Genomic DNA, 27,551 nt, shown 5'->3' with positions numbered 1-27,551 from the left:
ATAACCGGGGGAACAAAGTTATTCTATTCAATGAAAGGCCCACTCCTAGATAAGAAAGAAGTCACCCAGAATACCAAAATGGCAGTGTACCATTCAGTGTTTCTACCAACATTAACATACAGTTGTGAGGCTTGGTGTTTAACAACAGGAAACACAAATAAACTATTGAAATGAAATATCGTAGGAAAGTGGCACAAAAAACAGACTAGACCAAATAAGAAATCAAACTATAAGAGACAGCCTTCAAGTTGCACCTCTAAACCAATTCATAACACAAGCCCAAATGAGGTGGTTTTGGACATCTTAATCGAATGGAAGAAGGAAGAATATCAAAAACTGTATACAAAAGCCAGAAAATAGGAAAAAGAAACATAGGTAGACCCAGGAAAGGTTGGCAAAAGGAAATTAAAGAAAAATTGGAAAAGAAGGGAATTAACTGGAAAGAAGCAAAACAACAAGCCTTGGACAGGACGGCATGGAAATCTCTTTGGCAAAATCTCGACGCTTAAAAGCACAAGAGATCATAGATGAAGAAGAAGAAGAAGAATTAGCTTTGCTCTTCTCTCCAAATTTTCCCAAAACATTTCTTTATGTGTAGTAATCACTTCTCATTTTGCCATTTAGATCTCCAACAAGGAGTAACTTTTCCTTTGTCAGCTGCCTTCTCTAGTGACTTAAGAGATCCTTTTGCTTCTTCCTTACTAGAATATTCTGTGAGTCTGTAGGCACAAATAAATCTTATTCCAATTTCCCAGTTTGATGCTTGCCTACATCACCCTACTCGATATTTTGTGCCACTCAATAAAATTATCTTTGTGTTTATTGCTAAATACTATAACTATTCTTCTATTCTTCCTTTCCCTTATTATTACTGCCTGAATTGTACATGTTGTTTAGTTTGATAAGATCATGGTAACATAATACGTCTCTAGTCTGTCAGTTCCTCTTCTTTTCCATTGATAGTGCCTATCTTGAATTCTTTTGATGGATGACCTGTTGTTTGTTTTGGTAGCTGACTTTTCGTTGTTTGCCCTGGTTCCCTGAACAAAAACAGCAGGACCTTGTTTAACTCGACATTACTATAGTTAGTATGACATTTCATTCTTTGATACTATCATTGTCTTTTGGTTTAAACCAATACAGAACAATTTGGTCAGCTAAATCCAAATTGCCAGCCTATCCATATTCTTTCAAAATCCTTACTGAATGGGTGCACCACAAGAAGGTCAGGATCGAACCTTAGGTCCAAAGACTGTGTGAAGGTCTTCCTCCCAGTTGTATAGCTTTGATCCTTTTGCAACTCCTAAACAAAGCTGAAAATGTCAGTACCACTATAGTGAATGCCTTTCAGACTTTCTGTGCATGATATCTCATTAAAGAGGTTTTAAATACTAGTGCATAGATAGTAATAATCCTCTAATTTGAAGAACACAATTGCACATTCACAGAGAAGATGAATCCTTAATATCCCTTTGCAAAACTTATTTCTATAAGCCCTTTTAAATGTTGTAATTTAAAACAATTTTCAGCACTGAAACTGAGTACATTTATATTTTTCTAGCTCCAGAGAATTTCCAAGGTTCTAGTACTATTTAATATTTTTGATTTACTTAAAGGGCACTGAATAAAATGAAAAAGACAGGATTCTGTGTAATTTGAACTTATTTGATTCCCTGTAAATTACAGAGAACTTGTAGATTCTTGATTGTAAATGAATAAAACATAAAAAATAAACAAATCTTAAAAGTATTATAATAAAATATGCCTGTTTCTTACTTAAGCTTCATAATAAGGATTCCACATAATTATGAAATGCGACGTAAGTCTGTAATGTGCATTATACTAAGTGTAAACTTGGGAAATTGCTGAAGGTTATTTGTTTATTGGACTAGTTGGCCAATCACATAAATGGGAATAGTTTAATTGAAAAAAATTCCTTTGTGGTTAGATGACTGAGGTATCTAACAAACTGATAGATTCAGTTTGCAGATAAGCTTTTGAAAACATTAATTTAGGGTTAAATAAATTTTGTCATAAATTTTTTTCAAGTAACATGAGTGATAGCTGCTAGGTAATAGTAGTTATTGATATTACAGATAATCTGCTAAATGATATTCATTTGATTACCTGATGAGTTAAAGCTCAAATGGATGATAAGGAATATTGTTGATATTTACAAATTATAACAAATCTATGATTGAAGGGAATTCATTACCACTAGCTGACAAAGTTAGAAACCTAAGAATGAAAGGTGGACAGAGAGCGTAAGAGCCACATTGCTAAGGTAAAAAAGCATTCACAGTGGAAAACTAGAAGTTCAGATGCAGAAGGGTATTCTAACATGCAGAGATCCGACACTTATTCTTCTCCTTATAAGGCTTCGATTAGATCACATTTGGATTGCTGTGATCCAGATTTAGTTGCGTGGCTTTTGCAGTATCAGGACAGTGAATGTTGATTATGAGGATACATGGAGAGAGAGAATAAGCTTCAAAGTTTAGTAGTTGGACAAATCAGAAGAGAGGGAAACAAGGAGGATTTTCAAGATAAGAAAGGTGTTAAGTATGGTTTCTTAATGTGAGAGATGGAGTACAGTGGGTTACTGTTGGGAGTAGAGTACTTCAGTGAATTAGTTCAAGCATGTATTATTATTATCTGAGAATTCCAGGAAATCAAGGACTCATTGAGGGACGGCATGTCATACATCACCTACACAAGCTTGTGGGTCTCAATTATGTCACCCCTCTTTTTCCTGTTTGCTTGTGTTCTACAAATTCCCAATCCGTTCTTATAATCTCCATTCCACAATCCTGATATCATCTTTAACAATTTCCTTAGCACCCTCTCCAGCATATCTGCCTCACCACAGAAACCAGGAGAACAGATCTGCACAGAATGGTCCAGGTGAGGTCATATCAAGGCCTTGTAAAGAGGCAAATTAATTCCTTATTATTACATGTCAAGGTTTGCTTGACACTGCTTTCTTCTGATGGGTGTTTGGCACCATTTTAAGACTCTAAAATTAATGTTTCTACAGTTATATTATTAAATACACTAAACATAAATAAATCCACTAAAACTACAATATTATACTAAAGATATACCAATTAATCTCAGAGGGGGGAATCTACAATTTTACTTGATAATAAATGAGACCTAAACACAGAGAGAGAGAGTCAGGGAAACTAAATTATAATGCGCGGAATGGTGAGAATATGAGTGTAAGAGCAACAATGTTATATAATTGTGCTAATGACAGGAGTGGGCATTATCATGGAAATGATTATGAGGAGAGAACGATTTTGACTTTGTGTTCGTCTGGTTTGCACCCATCAAATATTTGCAAGGTGTCTACATGTATAAGGCATTAGAGAAGAATAGAGATCTGCAAGTTGTCCAACTGTGTCATGTGCAGACTGCAGACAACAGTATACAAAAGAACATGCAGGTAGCTTATTATGTCTATATATGAATGCTAGGAGTATCAGAAACAAAGGGGTAGAGTTTGTTGTCATGGTCAAAATGTTGGGACCTCATATTGTTGGCATTAGTGAGACCTGGCTATCAGAATCGGGCATACTAACTGGTATCGAGTGTAAAGGGTACACTATTTTTAGGAAGAATAGAGAGGAGGGGCCATGCTGCTAATGATATCAGATGACTTGAATCCAGTTAGAGTTGAGACCTATGATTGTAGTACTACTACTACTAACAGTATTTCATATGGCAGTGAATTTGAAGCCATCTGGTGTGAGGTGGAATCCAACAAAATCAATTACATAATGGGTATTGTTACAGACCTGGTGGATCGGTTGCTAGTGATGAAGAAATGCATCACCAAATAGACAAGATGAGCACAAAAAGAGTAATCGTAATGGGAGACTGTTAGTATTGATTGGATAGTAGTAAAATCTCACGAGAAGTAAGAAAATGCATTTATTGATTCAAAATTAAGTGGATATGGAATACAACATTATTTCTTACCCAAATAAGAAACTCAAAGATAGGAAATCTAATCTGAGAGTTTCATGCTGAATATAGAAAACTATATATAAAGTTTGGCGAGACCAAGCGTAAGCCAATACCTGGTAGGGCAAGGTGTTGGCTTACGCTTGGTCTCACTGAACTTTATATAGAGTTTTCTATATTCGGCATGAAACTCTCAGATTAGATTTCCTATCTTTGAGTTTCTTATTTGGCTAAAAAATAATGTGGTATTCAATATCCACTTAATTTTGAATATTTTACTTCGCCAAAGTGAAGCCTGTTGGCTCTTATTTCAGTAATTGCATTTATTGAGTTGTTGCAGGACATCTTCCTCAAGCAGCATGTGACAGAAAGAGGTCAAAGAGTGTTATATTTGATTATAGTGTCAGAGGGTGTTTCAATTAAAGACGTAACTATTTTGCCTCTGGTTGGTGACAGTAATCATGCAGTACTCAGCTGGAAAGTGACTAAGATTATGAATGTTACATGCTATACTACAAAGCAGGAAATTATGACCAACTGAGGGGTGTACGGAGTTCAGTGGAATGATATCGGTTACTGGTACTTGAGTTCACTGCTGCCTCTTCTGATGAAACTCAGGTGTATGAAGAGGAGGTACTAGAGCTGTTGCACAAACTGAATAAGAATTCAGCAATAGGAACTGATGAGATATCAGCAGTTCCTATTACTGATATCTCATCAGTTTTAGCAGGTGCTAAAAGAGTGTTCAGTTCCTTTGATTGGGCTATATGATTTGAGTCTCAGAACAGGAAAGATTCCAAAGGAATGGAAAGAATGCCCATTGCAATAGGGCGAAGCAAAGACCGATGTATCCAACTATCGATCAGTCAGTATCTCAGGAGTGGTGGTGGTGGTGATTTTGGAAAAATTGGTTAGGGCTTGTATTCAGAAATGGGTTCACTGTGAATCTTCTCTTTGCAATGAACAGAATGGGAACTAAGGAACATCATGTTTTAGCAACTTGCTCACATTCTATAACAATGTTACCATTGAACTACACAAGGGGAATGGATATACCATGATACTTTTTGGATTTTGCTAAGGCTTTTGACAGAATTCAGCATAGAAAACTGTTGCATAAATTGCAGAATATGAGATTGGATTATAAAATATTAGTGCGAATAAGAGGATTCGATATTGGATAGCAATTGGATATTTTACTACTATCCAATTGATTGGATAGTAGTAAAATGAGATTGGATTATAAAATGAGAGTTGCGTCGAGATGCGTTTCTGAACAGACCTACCTGTCTGTCCAAAGTAAGATAATTTGCATGAGCATGGAATCTCGTAAACACCAGGTAACATCAAGGGTGAGAATTTGTCCTTAGGAGAAGGTAATAAGTTGTAAATTTGGTTGATAGGTTTGTAAGTAGTGGCAAAATTGTATTTCTTCATAATTTTAGAAAGACGTTCTGAGATGCCTTTAACGTAAGGTATGAGAATCCTATGTTCAGAAACGCATCTCGGAACATCAAGACCACATTCGTCTTCTTAAACCGCAGAAATCTGGCCTCTCTCAACACGGAATTGAAAATCCAAACCATAGGATCCATTGAGAAAAGGCTAAACTTTTACATAGATCTTTATTTAAACATGAACGTTTATACAAAGAAAGTTCTGAAGCCCTACTACACAAACCTAAACCTAAACCGCAACGACGTTCTTACTATTCCTAAAGTATGGGAAATTATCATACAAAACTGTGTTAAATAATTAATGGTTTTTTTTTTTTTTTTTTTTTTTTTTTTTTTTTTTTTTTTACTACTTTAGCACGTTTTCATGAGATTCTATTGTAATCATGCGCCCTAACTGTATGTTATTCCTAATTTTTGTTTTGTTTAAATACTGTACTGATGATGTCCTAAGATACTTAGGATGAAATATTTACAATTAAATAATTTTCACTGTGGTTTATACGTGTGTTTCTTCTAATTATGAACGCACCACAGGTTTCGTTATTTAAAAAAGTAATTATTACAGGCTACATTGAATGCTACATAGTAATATGGTTGAGTGTAACATACTTTGTGCTATTCATCAAATAAAGTGGGAGGAAAAAAGTGGTCCAAGTAATTCCATTCATTAAAATTTCTTTTTGTCATGAATCGTGAGAAGAATTTTTTCTTTACTACTAATGCTAATTATTTTCTCTTCTTACAACTATTTCATTTAAAAATCTTTATGAATGTTATACAGTCACTTCTCTCTATAACAAACTGCCATAAAAGTCATAACCAAAGTTTCATATATATGATTCCGTATTTAAAAAAATTATATCAGATTGTCCACTGTAACCAACTGTTCTTATCATTCTGACGAGTTTGCCATAGTGAGTTAGCTGTATATGAATTTATCACTGTTTAATTTTTTTTACAGTATTTGATGTATATATATTATATATATTTATCACCATTTTAGGATTTTGGCTTTAGAAAAACTCGGCGCAGTATTTAATCAAGTTGCTACAACCCTAGAATATACTCCTCGTAAATTTATTATTCATCCAGAAACTGGGCATCTTATAATGATTGAAACAGATCACAATGCATATACTGAGAAAACAAAGCTTATTCGTAAGCAACAGATGGCTGAGGTATTTTCTTACTTTTGTATATCTATAATTTGTTAATTATTATTAGATTAATGACTAATTAGTGAATTTTTTCCTCAACAATGACTAAACATTTCATAGAATAAGAGCTTTGTAGAAATTTTTTCATGTGAATAAGAGCAGGTTCTACATGCTTCCTCATTTTATGATACTGTTTCTAGTTTTTCCAATGTTTTAAAAAGTAGAAAAAATAGGAAAGATAATGCTCTGCTGTAATGCTAACAGACTTTTTTTGTTTGAGGGGGGGGAAGTATCAGATTGTTTTCACAGTTAACTGGTTGTTAAATTTGAAGTTTATAATCTAAAGAATGAAAAAGGAAAGCATTCGTCAAGACTTATCAACATGTCAAGTTAACATGTATTCTATACTTAAATATTATTGTTGTCAAAAATCATTTCTTTGTCAAAACAAGTCTACTCTTGAATTTTCATTCAAGAGTAGACTTGAATGCAGTGGTGGCCCATTCATAAGCACTGCGACACTACAGCACCCCCAAGGAAAAAAATGAAAATTTTAAATTTTGTTTGTGTTTATAAATAATAACAATGCTTACAACAGTATATAAATGCAATACATGTTAAAAGCTACAGCTTATGTTTCGACAGTGATTGAATAGTTAATAATTGGATTTGTTCGATTAACACTTTATATTACGAAACAAATACACTGTGATCTAACGCAGTGTCAATATTATCACGTTCAACCAATCGCAGTCAGACTCTGCGATATTCGTTTGTGCTTGTGATTGCACGTTACAAGTCATTTCGACACTGCTCGTTTGAGCAGTGTGTCGTATGCTTGTATGCATTATTTCTATGAGATACGAATTTTTATTATTGGTGCGTATTCTTGCTGAGGGTGAACTATTTTTTGCAAATCTTATTTTATTTTGTTAAAATAACATATAATTATTTATTATAGATAGAAACAAGGCTGAATTACGATGAGGGTCACTATTGAAAATATGAAAAGAATTATATTTTTCAATTATTGTTACACGAAACAAATACACTGCAATCTAATGCAGTGTCAGAATTATCGCATTTGGCCAAATGTAGCCATCTCGCTGATATTCGTTTGCACTTGTGATTTCACGTTACAAGCCATTCCGACACTGCTTGTTTGGGTATCGTATGCTTGCGCGTTATTTTTGTGAGATACAAAACTTTTATTATTGGTGTTTGTTCATGGTGAGGGTGAAATATTTTTAATAAAGCAATTTTTTAATATGTAAATTTATTTATTAATAAATTTATTAAAAGGAAAAGAAAATTTTATTTTGTATATTCAGCACCTCCACTTAAAATTTTCACCGGTCGCCACTGCTTGAATGAATTTGTTCTCCATGTGTTCGTGTAATATAACAGCATTGTTAAAATATCTTCAGTTATGTTATAAAAATGGCAAGCAGCATTGCTACCAGAAAACAAAAATGTGTTAGTCATGTTGCCTAACTCAAAACTCCCTTCCACAAAGGAATTTGTTGCCTTTTTTCATTACAAAAAGGCAATTAAACAAACGACAAGGGAGTTTACTCATTCCATGACCCAGGCTGTTTTAGTGGTATGAGAAAAAGGCAAGAATACCTATGAAGTTGAAAAAGCTTGTTCTGGACAAATTCAAAGGCACATTTAGAGAATGGGAAAATCTTGGAAAGAGCGAGAACAAGGCAAAGAATTTGGAGATGTTAGTGAAGAAGGAAAATGACTAGAAAGAAAGGCTCGAAGATCTTTTTGACCATAGCTTATGCTGATGCCTTGGATATCATAAAAATTCCAGAAGACAAGGAATTCCTGTTGGTCCAGAGAGGAAAATGGGAAGTAGGTGCCCGTACCAACATAACTGTGATCTCTCAACCCCGAGAAGCAGCAGTTGAGTATTGAGGGTTTCCCGAATTGCAGAGCTTCTGACTCTGTCGAGTCTTGTCAGCCCCACAACGTGACCATAGGTGAGGATGGGGACATAGACTGTATTGAAGACAGCCAGCTTTGCCTTCTGGCTTAACTCCCGCTTCAATACTACCGAACGGCCAAGCTCCCGCAATATTGAGCTTGCTAAGCCAATTTGAGTATCTAGCTCTACGTCCCACTTTCCATCATTCATGAATATGGACCCAAGGTATTTAAACTTCTCCACCCGCCTCACTGGGACTCCACTTACATGTAGAGTGCACTGGAATGGTTGTCTTGAGACCACAAATGTTTCAGTTTTGGCCACACTGATCTTCATTCCGCCATCTACACAAACAGCTACAAACCTATCTAGGGTCTGCTGGAGGCCATCTGTGGAAGAGCTAAGCAGAACTAGGTCATCTGCAAAATGCAGACGTCCAATGCTATATCTTCCAATTCTGACACGCTCGCTGCCTTGGCTGTGCCTGTCAATCCAGTCCATAAATATTATGAAAAGGAGGGGTGACAGAACGCACCCTTGGCAGAGGCCAACGGAGAATGTGAAAGGTTCAGACTTTGTGCTGTTTACCCTGACACAAAACGTTAAGCATTTATACAGAGACTTGATGGCAGCTAATAGTTGGCCATCCACTCCATACTCCTGTACTACTTGTCAAAGCTTATCCCGAGGAACCCGGTCACATGCCTTCTCCAAGTCCACAAAACATGTGTAGCCATTCTTTTACTAATTAAATAAAAAAAAAAAATTTTTAATTCACTAGGCATTAAAGTAATTTTTAACGTAAAAAAAAAAGCAAATTATATAATTTTATTGGAAGCAATATTAAAAACTGTCACAACCACTAAAGATACTTTAAATCATTTCAAATTTTCACATAATGTTTTTCTTATTATTGCAAAAAAATGAGTAAATGCTTCACATGAAATTCAAAGCATTTAAAATTTGCCATTTTTAAGAAGCACCCTAATATATATATGTACATTGAATTAGCTTTGCTTTAGGATCTCCCCCCCCCCCCCCTGTTTTACGTATTCGGCAAGATAACGAAGTACCACGTTATATCAGCATTGAGTGTGGCTACTAAAAATGATGGACACACCTGCCCTCTCTGTCCATAATCATTAAACATTTATGGGTAATGGGAGAAACATGACAACGTAAGCCAATTTGACCACAGGCAGATAGTTGGGGCCCAGAGGGTGCCAGTATTTCGGAAACAGCCACACCTGTTGGTTGCTCCGTACTACTGTATCAAAGGTGTACCAGGACTGGATTAACCATGAACAGAGGCTCACATTGGTCAGCCATGCATGGTTGATCCTAGAAGTGAGTGTCGGGTGTCAAGACTGGTATCTCAGCAATGATGTGCAACAGTGGAGAAGTTTGACCCATTTCCACATTACCATGCACCATACCTTGCTTCCCATGGGGGGGGGGGTCCACAGCTGGAGACCAACAAGGGCACCCATGTTGATGGCCAGGCATTGCAAACACTGCCTCCTGTGGGCGAAGGAACATCGAAAATGGACCCTCAACAGATGTAAATTTTTCATGTAGTACTATCATATCCTGTACATCCCTTGAAGGTACATGGCTGGAATTTGATTACGATGAGCTGGTGCGTGTAGTAAGTGGCCTTCCTTGATGAGTCCCTGACTCACTGTAGGTCTCTCTTAATAATAAAAAATATTTGAAATGTGTGTGTGTTTATAAACTCTCTGTGTATCAGATGATGAGTCCCATTTCCTGCTTCCCATGCTGACGGTTGTTTTACATTTGGCATAAACAGCATGAAACCCTATCCCCTGGTTGCACAGTTTGGGTTCAACTGGCCAGTGGAGGTGGTGTTATGGTCTGGGGAGTTTTTTCCTGGCATGCCCTAGGTCCATTGGTTATCATCCTGCAAACACTAAATGGTGAATGCTACAGGGACCTGTTAGCTGACCATCTCCATCCATATTTGCAGGCGATCTATCCCGACCACAGTACCATCTTTCAACAGGACAATGCATCTTGTCATCAGACTTGTACAACTACTGAATGGTTGAAGGAACACGACAGCGAATTCGCTACATTGCCTTAGTCCCCAAACTTCCCTGACTGTAATCCAATTGAACATGTGTGGGATATGCTTGAACAGGGTGTGAGAACCGCTGATCCTCCTCCGAGGCATGAGCATGAACTGACACAGTTGCTGCAGCAGACATGGGTCGAGTTATGCATGGAGGATGTCCGACACCTTGTGGAATCTATTTCTAGGTGTCTGCAAGCCATGGTTGTACAAAAAGATGGACCAATATGTTATTACGTGGGTGTTCCTAATGCAAAGCTAATTCAATGTATGTGTGAACTTCCAATAAAACCATGTTTAGTATTTTAATGGATAGTAAACAACTCTTGAATCTAAATATTCCCATAGGAGAAAACAGCAAATGTGTTGAAGTTTAGTTTGCACATATCTCCTCTACAGAAAGTATATCAAGTCATGCAATTTGTAGGTTTTATTTCACGATTTCCTTCTGCATAGTTAATTATTTATTACATTCCTAAGCAGGCAAACCAAATAGATAACATTTCTTGCAATCTATCATAATAGACGAATTCTCTTGCTATTAGTGTGAAAGTAAGTGGTGCTACTGATTGACTCCACACACTGTCACGCTGTGTATATTTCTCATTTATAAATACAAAATTAATGACGGAAAATCTCACGTAAAAAGATTTTTTAATAGTATAATTTTCGCCTGTGTGTCACAGGCATTTCAGTACATGTTAAGCTCAAATTAAACAATAACTGACAATTCCAAAAAAGTGCCACCTAAGTAGCTAGTGTAAGATAACTAAAAAGGTCAATAAAATTTCCTAACAAAAAAAGACAAAAAAACTAAAGATTAGCTGATTTGTAAAGTACTATCTCCCATAAAGGGGATAGACATAAACCAGCAGATCTGTTTAAGTTAGGAGAGTGGAGTAAAGCTTCACATGTTTCTTTATAAAGCCGTTCTATGAGGAACCGACTTTTTTGAAGGACTCTTGTCTTTTTTCAATGAACTCTATGTCTGGTTAAGATGGCATGTTCTGCAAGTCCAGACTGTTCAGGTTTAAGGTACTGAATATAAGACTGGTGTTCTTCTAGTCGAATAGAGGCAGATCTTCCTGTTTGTCCAAAATAAGATAATCCACAAGAGCAAGGAATCTGGTAGACACCTGGATAATTAAGATGTGGAAGCTTGTCCTTAGGAGAAGTGAGAAAGGTGGAGACTTTTCTGACCGGTCAAAAGGCAACAAAAATATTCATTGGTTTTAAAACTTTTGCTATACATTCACTAATGCCGTGTACATAAGGGATAGGAATGCACGTTATTTCTTCTGTATTTGAAGAGGAAGACATATTAAAACTACTCAAAGCTCTTTTGATGAAGGAATTCTTGTATCCATTAGATAGAAAGGAAGAAGTAATATATTGCAGTTCTTTCTGTAAGAGATCGTCTGAAGAACAAAAGCAGTTGGCCCAATGAACCAGTGTTTTAATAGTTCCTGACTTTTGACTGGGATGGTGATGAGATTCAGCATGGATATAATGGCCAGAATGAGTCTTCTTTCTATAGACTGAGAAATGTAGGTTACCATCTGGTTGGTGAAGAATTAGAAGATCTAAAAAGGCTAACTGCTTATTTGATTCTATTTCAAGGATAAACTGGATCCTTGGATGAAGTGCATTTAACTTAGTGTGAAACTGTTGAAGTTCACCAGAAGAGCCATTCCAAATAGCAAAATGTCATTGACATATCTGAACCAGTTTTATATTCAGTACCTTAAACTTGAACAGTCTGGACTTGCAGAACATGCCATCTTAACCAGACATAGAGTTCATTGGAAAAAGACAAGAGTCCTTCAGAAAAGTGTCGGTTCCTCATAGAACGGCTTTATAAAGAAATATGTGAAACTTTACTCTCCTAACTTAAACAGATCTGATGGTTTACATCTATCCCCCTTTATGGGAGATAGTACTTTACAAATCAGCTAATCTTTCCTAACTTTATATTGTGTATATAGGTTTTTTTTTTTTTTGTTAGGAAATTTTATTGACCTTTTTAGTTATCTTAGGTGGCACTTTCTGGAATTATCAGTTATTGTTTAATTTGAGCTGACATGTTGTTAGCTCAAATTAAATTTTGTATTTATATGTCTACTCACGGTATTCCCTTACTAAGAGTTTCTCATTTATGCATTTTGTATGACTGCTTCCCTTTCGGGCAATTTGAGGAATTGGCATCCATAATCCTTGTACTTTTTCCAAACTCTTAAATGCATTTAAGAAGATCAAAACATTGAGATACTGCTAAATAATAGGTGTAAGATGTATATATATATTCAGAAAAAGGAGGAGTAGCTGTAGTATTCAGCACCAAATGTGATGATGAATTTGAATGGTGAGAAGACAGTTTCAAGTAGAATGATGTGAGAAATTTTCAGAATGGGAAATTGGACAATGACACTCACTTGTGCCTATTGTACTACACAAGGTTCTAATAAGGAAGAGGTAAAAGAATATTTTGGCTTTTTGAATAGGCCAGCTGACATTAATAATAAAAGTTCTTGTTAGACACTTAAACAAGCAGGACAGAAAATGAATATACCAGGAATATAGAAAAGTTTTAGGAAAGAAGAAAAGAGTAGGGCTAATAGTATAACAGCTATCCACTAAATTTCTGCCAGGATGCGGACTAATTCTTGATGTCATGGCCATATGTACTGTATATACATACATGCTTTATTTTACATAAAGAAAACAAGAAAAGTCTTATGATTGTTATTTTTTATCGTCACACTGGTTCAGAAATTTATTGTCATTTAGCTTTGATCAAGTTAAAGAAATATGTAAGAAAGTTTAAAAAGAATTAGAGCTGAGCAGCTTTTAGAGGTGAACCAATGACCCAAATGTATAAATATTATTGGAAAAATTATTATTTGAAAACAGTTAAATATTATATGTAAATAATGATCAAAACTTAGATAATTGTTGGCAAAATCTCAGAAGAAGATGCTTTTATACATAGCTAAGCATTTGATAGGGATATGAGACAATACAGAATAGATATTTTAAGGGGGAAAAGTGACTAATATGGATAATCTTTATAAGAGAGAGAAATGTAGATGGTTATCAAATATTTAGGATCTAATAAATATTGTGAAAGAGGACTGGTGCATTGAAAAGACAAGTGAAAACTTTAGAAATTGGAAGCCAATAAGTGATTTCAATAATGACTAGATGTATTCAAGATGTATTAAATAATCATCATACAGATTTATGCACCAATGAACAATAAGGATCTTGAAGAAAATGAGATCTTTTATGATAACTTACAGAATTGTAAACAAGTACCGAAACATGATTATGCTTATAGTTATTATGAGGTATCTTACATGGATATTCTTATGTGAATGTTGAAATTGCCAAAAGAAATTATGAGAAAATAGTAATGAAGCATGTTGAAAATTTATCACTTAATTATACTATAAATTAAAGATGCCAAGAAATTATATTCTTGGTTTAATCCTTTATCTAAGTGTAAGCAAACAAAATTTGTGAGTGAAGTAACTTCACAACTGGGCAACTCATATATAGCAGCTAATGACTTCATGTCACTTTCCTTAGTATCCCATAATGCAAAGCACACATCTTCGTGGACATGTATAATGCTCTGCATTGTGGGAAGTGTCACTAGACCAGTTTTGACCTTTATTGAGGCTTCATCAGTGGGAGACAGACCAAGAAGTGATACTAAGGTTGAAGTAATGCAGAAGTCATATTGTGACTGGGCTACTTATATATGGAAATATGGCTTTGCATTATTTCAACCTTGGTCTGCTTCCCACTGATGAGGCCTCAATAAAGGTCGAAACCAATCTGGGTAGTGACCTTTCTCAAAATGCATAGCATTATACATGTCTGCAAGGATGGGATACTAAAGCAAGTGATGGGAGGCCATTAGCCTCTATGCATGAGCTGTCCAGTTGTAAAGTTAATTCACACACAAACTTTGTTTTGCTTACACTTGGATAAAGCATTAAAACCAAGAATATAATTTCTTGGTATCTTTAAATTTATAGTAATAAAGCATGGAGTCAAAGAAATGAAAATGCTGATTTACTGGTAATATTTTGGGAAACAAAATAATCTTTTGATAGGAGGAGTTTATTTAAACATAAAGACATGCATAAAATAACCTAGGTATCACCAGATAGTAAAAAAAAAAGCTTAAATGATCACATCATAATTAAGAGTAACTTCAAGAGTTTACTGTTAGATATTAAAGCAAGGTAAGGAGTAAAGAACCTCATCATTACTTACCAACAGCCAAACTTAGATTAAAACTGCATTGGAGTAAGAAACCTAAAAATCAGGATGGAAGGATAAGATTCAATATATCTAAAAGAACAAAATAAAGTGAAAATTTTTAAGATAAAGAAATTATTTCAAATTTTGGAGAATAAGAAGCTAGAAAGTGATAAAGGGGGAAAAAAAACCCAGAAGACATAACAGAAAGGAGATGGAAAATTTTCAGGAGAGTATATAATGAAATGGCATCAGACTGTTTGAATACTAAGAAAAGAAAAGAACAAATATTGGTTAAAAAAAAAACAAGATCTGAAAACTCGCAAAAGAAAAGCATAAAATTACAATGCTGTTTGAAAATCAAGGTCTCGGAGAATTGAAGAAACCCATTTGAGCAATTATAGAGAAAAAGACAAGTAAGTTAAAATATCAGCAAGAAAAGATAAGAGGAATTACGTTGATGACATGGCAGAAGAAGCACAATGCTGCAGCATTAGAAAATTGTATGAGGTTTCAAGGAAAAGATACTCTGAAAGAAGGACACAAGTAAATGCTATAAAGCAGTGATGTGCAACCTTTCACCTCTGGGACTGCATTCGCTACTGGAAAGACGTTGGTGGGTTGCAGGCAAAATCTGTTGGCCTTTGAAATCTTTCAAAGGCCAACAGATTTTATTTGCATTAGTCATAGGTTTACTAAAAGTCAACGTTATCAAACATAAAAATTTGAAAGAGAATTTCTGAGAGACCAAGGGCTGCATCGAATGGCTCCAGGGCTGCATGTAGACCATAGGTTGTGGACTCCTGTTATAAAGGATAAAAAATGATAACTGAAGAGGAGATTGTTGAAAGATAGAAAGAGAGCACTTTGAGATTTTAGATGTAGAAAACAGTATGATGTAATAAGTTCAATAATGAAACATCCTCCTATAAGTATGGATTTATGTAAATCCCTTATAGGAGGTTCCAATGTCTACTAATGAAATAATGAATGTCGCTCCTCTGTTCAGCAGATAGCTCAGTGAAGCCACAGTAAACAGATGAGTCTGTCGTGGGTTGGATGATTCACTGTTGACAACATCCTTTAGTTTTTGTAGGGTGTACGTTCCTTTTCACTTTTGTTATTGAAAGACATGGTTTCACTTTTGAACCAGTAACAAGAAAGAAAGAAAATTTAAATGGGATCTTGCTGTTGATAATCTCGGCAACTGACTACACTTTTTTCTTTTTATTATTTAAGTTTGCTGGCATATTTGAAATCAGTCTGCTTTGTTCTCTCTCCAGAGAACAATACAGTATTTCCTATATATCACTAATGACCCACAGTCTGAAACAATCAGTTCATTATCTTTTGTATCATTAAACAATAATTATGAAAATATTCAATTTCGTTTCAAGATAAATTTTATGGTTATGAAGGGTGCACTGCTCATATTACATGCTCTTTTACTTGCCTTCATTTAACCATATAAATCACAATAAAATAAAGTTGTGAGAATACCATAGCTGTTGAACTGTCCAGGTCTGTCATGAATTGGATGATTCACTGCCAGCAGCAACCTTTAGCTTTTGTAGGACATGTTCCTTTTCACTTTATTATTAAGGAGTTAGTTTTGCTCTGTTAAAGCAATAATCAGAAATAAATTTAAATGGGAACCTTCCTACTTGCTGTTGATGATCTCAGCAACTGACTACACTGTTTATACATACGTATTTTTCTTTATGAATAGTAGTAACAATGAAAATCTCAAAGCATATGTTCACTATTCAGTTTGGAGCCATTTTGAAAGCAAAGAACACTCTCTGACAGGCATTCTTTTCTCAATAAGCTTGCAATTCACTGGAAACTTCATTTATCCCCAAATTCACTGCCTTCAAGCAATAATACTACATAACAACACATAATTTCCTGAATTCTCCAGTGGTAAATAATTCCTCAAATTCTCCATCTTCAAGTGATAATATTGAATGTATCAACTCTTTGAATAATTTGATATGCTTGGTACAATAAACAGGATGCTGATGAATTGGTGCTGTCCTGTGATGGAGAGAGAGTTTTAGCAATGAAGATCTTTGAGAATTAGCACAGCAAGGCATTCAGAAGAATCTGCATCCTTTGATTCTGAAGATGAGGGACAAAGAGAACTTGTAACTGTATAAACATTTTCTGTAAAAGTATCACATCAATCATGCAAATTATAGACCAATTATTAAAAAATAATCCAGTTTATGAGTAGAGTTCTAAAGCTGGGAGTGTTATGGAAGCAATATCTTGCTACCAAGAGCTCCACTGAGTGAAAAAGGAAACTACAATCAACCCTTCATGGCTACATCTTCAAGATGCTGAAGCTCTCAGAACACACTCAGCTTAGCCTTTCATCTAAAATGTAAATGTACAAGGGAAAGTTAGTAAATAAGTTACAAACAAAACAGAACAAATGAATTGGAAGTAAATGGTTTTCAGTATGTAATCATTAAGTAGCAATATGCATATTTTTTAACTGTTTTAGCAGTCTAAATGAAAAAGTCTACCCTGTGTCTCCTTCAATTCTGTTGATTTATATCTTAGAATATTTACTGTTTGATATAATTAGATTCTTTAAAATTCTAATTTCAACAAACCTCTTGACTTTTAACACCAGATATACCACTTATTGAGCTTGGCTATGGTTCTAATCAGGTTGCTAACCTCTTCCTGGATGACATTCTCAGAACTGAAGAAGAAGAAAAAAAAATACATCGACATATAACACATTCTCTCCTTGACTTAACTTCTTACTTGATGGAGTAGGATCTCAAGTAAGATCCAACTCCATGAACTACTTCAAACTTAAAAGTAACTTGGCAAATCTCATCCCTAATTTCAAAATGTACCATAGATCCAAAGAATAACTACCTGCACTACAGATTCCACTATTTCCTACCAATAATATTCCTCTCCTTTTTTTCAATAGCATGCTGGCTAAAGACCACTTAAAAATTGTATCAGGCATTAGTCCTTTAAGTTAGGGGATATCTGGGGGGGGGGGGTACTTATGAAATCATATGAAACTTTCCTATTGTGGTTAGTGTGGAAGATATGCTGCTAAGAGAAAATGAGAACACCAAGCTACTTATTTATAAATATCGGTATGGAAAAAAGACTAGCAGATCATATACCTAGCATTCTTAATGAAGTAAAAAAATTAAAAAAAATAAATAAACAGTACTACTTGAAAATAATTATGTTGGGAATTCTTAAGACTTTTAAGCAAGTATATGCTCTGCATACCTTGTTTAATAAACTTGGCTGGAATTTGAATGACTCATCCTTACTTTAAAAAAAAAAACACTCTTGGAAGCAGTCAATGGCTGCAGAAGAAGTCATTGCTTCTTTTGCCTATTGAATTATAATTAACTATTACACCATCAGAGTAATAAAAATTAAAGCATAATATTCTGACAAGCACTCTTATATTAGAGAACTTACTTTATCTACTCTTCCTGCTGCTCCTGAATAGTATTTAAATTACTGTCCAACCACGGATGTGAGACTCCTCGACACTTCTGCACATGGCAGAAGAAGGCAGATCCATTCCGATAATAGATAATCAAAGATGAGTATTTATTATTATATGTCAGAAAATTGGCTTTTCTTTTATGAAAATTCTAGTTTTGAAAGTGGTAACTATTTTGTTTGTACAACAGTTGGAAAATTTTATGTATCAGTGACGAATTCATACATCGCCTTATTTCTTTCTCCCCTTCAACGTGAATTGACTCTTCTTGGCACTGTACCAGCCAGGGTTCTCGCATCTGTGGTCGGACAGTAATAATATTTTGGAATTTTAAATAATCTGAAAGTTTTTTTTAATTATTTATACAAATGAGGACACTTTTTAAATAAAATAAACACAAATTCAGTACATAGAATTAAAAGATCCATACATTTCAGTACAATGTTGTAATACACCTTCCTCTAAATTTTAAACATTGTTATCTAGGTTTTGAAAAGAAGACTAAGACATCTTATGTGTTGAAAATGCATGTAGTGGAAAGAATAATTTGCATTTCAGTATGGTGTTTGCAATTTGATATATAGTGATCTCTATTTTCTGACCTTGAAATAAAAAAATCCTCAGTTAACCAGTCCTTGAATGGTTTGGCACATTATCTGATTCCAGGAACAATTATACATTCAGTTATACTCTTAGTAACCTGATCAGCAAATCAACTTTCCAATGAACAAATAGAGATCATATTTTAATGAAAAGAATAAGCAAGAAATTATTAAAGTGCAGTATTAATAACAAATCTCCTTTTTTTTTTCTCATTAATTTCATTTAAAATTTTTTATATTTTCTAAGGAAATGGTAGAAGCAGCAGGTGAAGATGAGCAAGAACTGGCAGCTGAAATGGCTGCAGCTTTTCTCAGTGAAAATTTACCAGAAAATATATTTGGTGCTCCTAAAGGAGGTTCTGGTATGTGGGCTTCAATTATCCGTATTCTTGATCCAATTGATGGCTCAACAATTCACAAAATACAGCTGGAACAAAATGAAGCTGCTTTCAGGTAAACTTTAGAAATAAATAAAAATACAATAATTGCATGCATGTAACAGAAATATTTGAATGTTGTGTAAGTTAATGTATAGGTATAACCAACTATCTGCTAGAGGTGCATTTTTGAAAAATACAATAAATGATAGCAATACTGTTTTCTTTTAAAAAATTAACCAAATAAAGAGGCAGGCAATTTAAATGAACAGTGACATTTTATTGGAAACTAAGATTGTTTGTATTTTCATCATACATAACATAGTATTATGAAATAATTTTTATATAAAATTACTTAGCAAGCATTCCTTTCCCTCTAGGACTTTGATTCAGAATAGTGTTTTTTTTTTATAGCATTTTGCTTTAAAATAAATGTTTGGAAGCTTGACACCAAAGAGGGACTGTTTACACAGTTATGAACAAACAGACTTTTGCTAATTCTGAAAATTGAACTGTGTGAAAGAAGCTTTAGAAAATACTAATTCTAGCAGTCAGTGGTCCCAAAATTTATAAATTGTTCTATTCCTTTCTAAAAGTGTTTCATAATGTTAATTTATTTTATTCTATATTTAGTAGCCTATACAAATAATGTTTCTTTTAACATTATTCCTGTTTGATTTTTAAGTTTCCTGTTGAAGACATAATTTGTTTCATTATGTGCATTATAATTATTAATGTCTATTAAATGTCAATTAAAAGATCTGTCCATTAAGCTGTAGCAAGTCACTTTTACTATTGATGCATATGTAATTTTGGTTGCATATTTTTGAAAAAGTGCATGCAGTGTCTAAAATTAAGATATTTTCCTACATTGTCACTGTAATTTGTTATTATTTGACTTCAGTTTTTGTATTGGTTCTTATTGTCTGCTGAACAAAATGGAAAAAAGCAATAATGATCCTAATTTTAAAAAAAAAAAAGAGCAGTAGAGATGACCCTAAAAATTATAGAGGTATAAATATTCTAAATTCCTATTACAAAATATATAGCAGAATTTTAAATAACAAACTAATAAAATATTCTGAAAGCTTTATTTTTGAAGTACAAAATGGATTTAGAAAAGGACGATCATTTATAGACCTAGCCTTTTGCCTAAAATTAATAATAGAGAAAGGAAGATAATACAATTTTGAAATCCATATTACATTTATTGACTTTAAAAGAAGCATTTTATTTAACATATTAAAAGAAAGACAAATACCAAATAATATACTAAAAGCTATCATAAGTATATATGAAAATAATCAAATACAAATAAGATTAAATTATGAACTATATCCAAGAGAGATAAACCAAGGAGTCCAACAGGGACGTCCCTTTCAGCAACTCTTATTTATCTAAATGAAATAATAATAAAATGGAATAAAAATTTCCATCAAGGTATTAAACGTTCTCCTACTGTAAACTTAAATTCTCCTTTTTACTGATGACCAAATAATAATTACAAATTCTGAAGATAACTTGCAGAAAGATATTTTAAATTTAAATGAAATAGTCAAAGATTATGGAATGATAATATCAAAGAAAAATGAAAAAATGATGGCCTTTAAATAAGATCTAAAATAAGAATAGATAAGAAGATTTTAGAACAGATGAATTCATTTAAACCTAGTAATAATCGTATTAGGATGTATGATTATATATGAAAAAGATATAAACCTAAAAATTGCAAAATATTTAAAAATAACAGGTGTAATTAACTATATTTAAACCTGACCCAGTTCAAAAACAAACTAGACTAAAAGTATACAATGCATTATCCCTATCTGTCCTATTGTATGGAAGTGAAATCTGGACAATAAAACAAAAAGACAAACAGAGATTAATAACAGCTATAATAAGTTTATGAGAAAAACTGCAAAATATACCCTATTCGATTACAAAAGAAATGAAGAAATTATGAAAGAATTAAACCAGAATCAGTAATAGAAAAAATTAAAAAATATAAACATAAATGGATGGAACACGTTGAAAGTATGAAAACAAAGATTACCAAAACAAGCCATTAGGAAAAAGAAAACCAGGACATCCTCTAAAGATATTCAACTATGACTTCTAAGGCCACTCAAGGCTTAAATCCTTGAAAAGCATGATGATGATTATTATTTCTGTTTGATTTTTAAGGATTTAAGCATTTAAGTTTCCTGTTAAGGAAAGTAATTTGTTTCATTATATGCATTATGATCATTAAATGGCTATTAAAAAAAAAATATGAATTCCTTCTTATATAATGTGCAGTCATAATGATAATGTGGTTGAATTTTTAATGAAACATAAACCCATAAAATGGTACATAATTTGCAAAAAATTGCAGCATGTTAGCCAAATTATAATCAGAAATAATTTTTACTTTTTTGGATCCATGAAACACTGACAAAAAATCGAATATAAATTTCAAAAATCACTGAGAATCAGGATTATTTTTAAGATGTTGGGCAACCTCTATTTCTGTGCAGTTCAACTAATGGGAAGGTGGGGGCTTGAACTGCATACTCCACATCCTAAGTTACTTTTGGTTAGAATTGGCTCTCTCACACGTACATGCACATATGTAGTATATACTTTATCATTAATTGAGATTAATCAACACATTTTGTGTGTTGTTTGCACTGTGGGCAAAACCATAATGTTACTATATGCACTTTTTTGTATATATTTCTTTAATAGTTTAATATTTAATTCTATCAACCCTCTTGCTGTCAATATGGATAAAGTACATTATTCCTCATAACTTCATATCCATCATATATTTCAATGGCATTAAAATTTTAATATGCACTTTGCATCCATGGTAACCTTGATGTGTGTGTGTGTGTGTGTGTGTGGTTGGTAGGTTAAATATTTTCTTAAGTACCATATCACATTCTTGTTCTCCTTCACGTCTTTAATACCAAAATGGTATTATGAAGTGAATAAGACCTATCAATTTATAGGTGATCAGTCTTATTCACTGCTAATAAATGTGTTCAGGAATCAATTACCTATTCTGCTGAAGGCAAAATTAACTAGAATACAGCTGTTTCAACTGTAGCTAAATAATGCACAATGTCACCACTCATTCATGGAGTCACTGTCATTATATTCATCTACTTATATGTTGTGTAGACAGGATTTACCAAGAAATGGGATTTATTTTCCTCAGAATGGAAAGAGTGAGAGTTTGGGATTTTATTATCAGTATAATGATGAAATCAATCTACCAATGTGTACCAACATCTATATCTCACATATACTTGATGTCATTCACTAAGACCTTGTCTTGGACAAAGAAAGAAAGTAAGAAATAAAGCAAAGGAAAAGTTTAATACCCAATTGAAGACAGAAGCCCTCAGTGATATCATTGAGGGCTTCTGCCCCCCTCCCTTCTCACGTGCAGTACAAGTGATAATCTTCTGGAACATATTGTAGGGACCTAGACCCTTCTCCCATTCAAAGGTACAGCAGTAAAATGGTTCTGCAACCTGGTTGCTAGATAATGCATGGCATTAAACCTGACAGTAACAGATCCAGTGACTTTGATCAGGCAGGTGATTTTGCTGTCACTTACTCTGCTAGTTTGTGCCTGGAGGAGTCCAAATTTGGTGGTTTGTAGGAGAAACTGTCAAGGCCACATGGAGACAGGAAACTGGGTTCTTTCTGTGGGCAATATGTTTGTGAGTAGTCTCTCACTTCCCACTGTATGCCTTGGCTGTTTCACAGCCTTCCAACAATCAGAGATTATTTTGCACCAAGAGTAAAACTCATCTATTCCTAGTATTGCATATTACCATGATGGCTCAGCATTTCATCTGAAAGATGTGGATGACTCCTGTCATCTACTCAAAAGTGAACTTCACTTTTGAATAGTTTCATCCTGTCTGATGGTTTAATGGTTCTTGGCTGAGAGATATATTCATTACTAATAACATGCCCACCAGTATGAGAGTGCAGGCAAATTATTTGGTTGCAACAGATTGATCAAACTTGACTGAAGTTTAGCATATTAGACTAGCCATAGATACTGCAATCATGCAGTTTGTCTTTACTATCTTAATTTCACACACACAAAAAAAAACGCCATAAAACTTTTATTACTTTTATATAAAATTGTGAATGTTTTAAAAGAGCAAAGACATTTTATTATAAAGATATTATATTGCGAAGATCCATTCTAGGAAGTAATTTTGAATGGTGCTCATTTAAATAATAGTTATTAATATCATGTATTTCTTTCTATATATTTTAAAAAAGAAATATATGTTTACCATCGTTTACCATCATCTAAACTGTATATTTCCTTAGTTATTTTATTATTATTATTATTATTTACAGCATCTCCATGGAGTCCAGAGACTCATCATTGGTGACCCAAATCAACCATCATACACACAAATCCTATCATACTTCTCCTTGAATCTATTCACCATCAGAGAACTCAACCAATTATGGCAATCTATTCCACTCATCAGTCACTCTCCATGCAAAAATTCTGGTCCAAACACTCCTACTAACCACACTCTTAGACAACTCTCTTATGGATGACCCCTAGTATCATCCTGCAGGATATCTACATCACCTTTATCAATTATTGCTCTCTCCAGTTGTGGAGAGAGAGAGAGCAATAGAGAGCATCATCATCAAACAACTGAATGTCCCCCCCCCCTCTTAAATCTTCCCCTATGTCAGTGATATACAAATTAAAGAGTAATGGACCTAGTACCAATTCCTGAGGTACTCCACTAGTCACCACCATTCTCCTAGACTCCACTCCACCATATACTAGCCTCATATCCATTCCCATCCTCTCCAGTTTTTGTAATAGTTTTCCATGTGGTATTCTGTCAAACTCCCTAGCAAAGTCAAACAGTATCATGGTAGAGTCATTATCTTTATCCAATTCTGCTGTCGCATTTATTTATTATAAAATGTAAATAAGACAGGACCTATCCTTTACAAAGTCATGCTGCCCACTATAGAGTATCACATCCCTATTCACCCACTGTTGTACTTTACCTTTCACCAACTTTTCCAGTACTTTAACAATCACTCCCGATATATTAAGTGATCTGTAGCCTCTGTCTTGGAGCCACCTTTATGCAGGGTACTATCTTACCCTCTCTCCACTCCCTTGGAACCCTGCCAGAGCTGATTTAGATTGAACAACTGACTCCAAGAGTTTCTCATAATCACCAGCCTTGTAGTTGTACACAAATCTTTTCTTGACACAGAATTCCACGTGTTTGGCAACTTCCCAGAATGATGCAGCTATCAGATCCAACACCCTCAAACCTCTTGTGTCCTCTATAACATGTTGTTTCATGTAATTATCCCTTAACAACTGCATAAATCCTACTTTCATCTTGCCATGCTCTTCCCAGAACAAGTTACCACTTGTTAAGACCACATGGTAACTCTCCCCAATTGGAGTCAGAGTGTCTATCTTGATTATCAATGCATCTTCCAATGCTGCTATCAGATCCAGCCTCTTGTGTCCAACACCCTCAAACCTCTTGTGTCCTCTATAACATGTTATTTCATGTAATTATCCTAATTAGCAACTGCATAAATCCCACTTTCATCTTGCCATGCTCCTTTCCTCCCTCCAGTCGATGTGCCCATAGTTAAAAGTCTCCCATAATAATTGTTGGGCCTGCACTCGTGCCGATTTGCCAATACATAACATCTACATCTTTCTGTGGATCCACTGATCTATAGCAGCACCCAACAACTTATTTTGTCCTATTTGCCTCTATCTCACACCAGACTGAAGGTGATCAATAGCTTTTCAAAGAATCACATTTGTGAAGAAAACATATCTTGTTTTTCAGTAAAAATCAGAATATTGGGGGGGGGGCAGTATTCTGATTTTTACTCTTATACAACAGCAAACTGGCTAGAGAAAATATATACATTTAATAGATGTATAATATATTGGTTTTATGGCTTTAATTACCTCAGATATAATTTCAAACAGTCCTAACTTCTGGAAAGGATATAATATGACTATTATTCTTACAGACTGAGCACAAGTTTGTCTACTGGATGTTAAAAATAAATAAAACAGTAAATTTCCAAGAATTCCTAAAGAAATATTGCTTATGCTTATTGGTTCAGACTTTTTTTTTTTAATTATATATATTTTGCATATAAAATTTCATAGACAGGATGAGGATTTCAGTTAGAAAAGGGTGTTAGGTGAGTACTTATTGAATCAGTGACAATGAAGTAAATAATTTTCTGATCTTACGTGATACAAGGCTGTGAAATTTGAGTAACAAATATTTATTATATGCTGTCTTAATGGTATAATGGATAATGACAACATAATTGGTAAATGAAGCAAGTACTTTTGTCTTCAACTGAAATGCTGATAATAAATATAAAGCTTTTCATTTAAAGATGAGTGTTGTTTAAATTTCATGACAGGAAACTTGTGAAATTCACAAGCTAAGATTTACAAATAAATAGAATTTTAGAAGAAATTTATAGTTTGAAAGTTTATTTTCCACTTGGTTAGAGTATAATAAATTTAGTTTAATCCTTTATTATATATACACACCATATTATATATACACACCAGGGCAACTCGTTGCCCTGGTGTGTACCACCTTAACCCAGTCCTGAAGATACTTTCAGGCGCAAACTTTGTTTGCTCACACTTGGATAAAGGATTAAACTAAATTTATTATACTCTAACCAAGTGGAAAATAAACTTTCAACATCTTTCTCTAAATCCAGAGTAATTTATTAAAAAAGGGTGGCACACCAATTGGCAATTCCTATAGGTGGAGATGACCTGCAAATGCTTCTGCCTGATATCTCGACTTGGGCCTGGCTCCCACTGAAGAGACCTCAATAAAGGTCGAAACCGGTCTGGGTAGTGGCCCTTCCCTTAATGCATAACAATAGACATATCTGCAAGGAGATGTGTTTTGCATTATAGGAGATATAGGAGATACTAGGATAGGAGTGTTGGTAGCTTGCTCCACCTTTGCAACGAGTTGCCCTGGTGTGTACCACCTTAACCCAGTCCTGAAGATACTTTCAGGCGCAAACTTTGTTTGCTCACACTTGGATAAAGGATTAAACTAAATTTATTATAGAAATTTATAGTTATTCATGGTCATCTTAGGTTTGATTGAATATAATCTTTTGTCTAAATTGTATTATTATCACCATATAACTAACAGTGTTTTTGTTTTTTTAGTATTTGTTTAGTCAAGTTTGCTAATCAGGGAGATGAACCTTTTGTCCTAGTTGGAATAGGCAAAGAACTTCACCTTAGCCCCAGACAGTGTAGTGGAGGAGTTATTCATACTTACAAAGTAGTAGATGAAGGACGTAAACTTGAGCTTGTGCATGTTACTCCAGTTGATGAAGTGCCTGGTGCTATATGTCCATTTCAAGGAAGAGTGCTAATTGGAGTCGGAAGGATGTTGCGGATATATGATATGGGTAAAAAAAAGCTTCTCAGGAAATGTGAAAATAAGGTAAAATTATCATGCTGTTGCCATAGCAAAATTCACTCCTTATCAAGAATTTATTCACTTATTCAGTCGCTTTGATAGATGTGTGTGGTTAATGTTGAATAACTTATCTTATTTTGATGTATACAAAGCAATTTCAATTATTACTCCATCTCATTTAATTTTTAAATTTGTGATTTCTATGTTTCTTTCACTGCTACCTCACTTATGGTTGTAGAGTAGCAGAGTGATAATCAGACATCTATTCTGTTTTTTTTTTTTTTTTTTTTTTTGAGGGAGGATTGCCTGTGTGGTTAGTGGAAATACCATTTGTATCCAAAACATAGTCCATTTGACGAAACATAAGTTTGATTCTGGTTGCCAACTGGAGAAACTTTTCTGAGACTTTCTCCAACCACTTCCCATGTTAGTTAAGATTTTTCTTTAGGAAACTTTAGGTTTTAAACCTGTATTTCAAAAAATGGCCTCAGACCCTACACTATTACTGACAGTGATACAAGTCAGATGTTTAGGACTGTGAGATGGTGGAAGTTGTCTGCCTGAGAACACATTGCATGTATTCTCAGGCAGACAACACACAAGAATATATATTTATGCGGTTCATTGTAGTTGGTGGAGTCAGGGAGTTATAGAGTTGGTGCCTCCCTCAATGAGTGTTAGGACTTCTTGGAGG

At 34.2% G+C, this 27,551-nt stretch overlaps 1 protein-coding gene across 2 annotated transcripts in view; it reads left to right on the top strand.

Moving 5' to 3' along the window:
- The window catches only part of Sf3b3 (splicing factor 3b subunit 3), a 300,761-nt gene that overhangs the window by 155,412 nt on the left and 117,798 nt on the right, over positions 1-27,551 (top strand). For both annotated transcript variants that reach the window (XM_090398423.1, XM_090398422.1), the window contains exons 19-21: positions 6,430-6,604; positions 19,223-19,428; positions 26,599-26,881. In XM_090398423.1, the coding sequence (XP_090254549.1) occupies positions 6,430-6,604; positions 19,223-19,428; positions 26,599-26,881 (664 nt within the window). The remainder of the gene's footprint in view (positions 1-6,429; positions 6,605-19,222; positions 19,429-26,598; positions 26,882-27,551) is intronic.

This window comes from Typopeltis vanoorti, chromosome 9 (assembly GCF_054136105.1).
Source record: "Typopeltis vanoorti isolate ZY-2024b chromosome 9, IOZ_Tvanoo_1.0, whole genome shotgun sequence".
Lineage (NCBI taxonomy): Eukaryota > Metazoa > Arthropoda > Arachnida > Uropygi > Thelyphonidae > Typopeltis > Typopeltis vanoorti.
The sequence above is the reverse complement of the archived record's forward strand: the minus strand, read 5'-3'. Positions and strand labels throughout refer to the sequence as shown.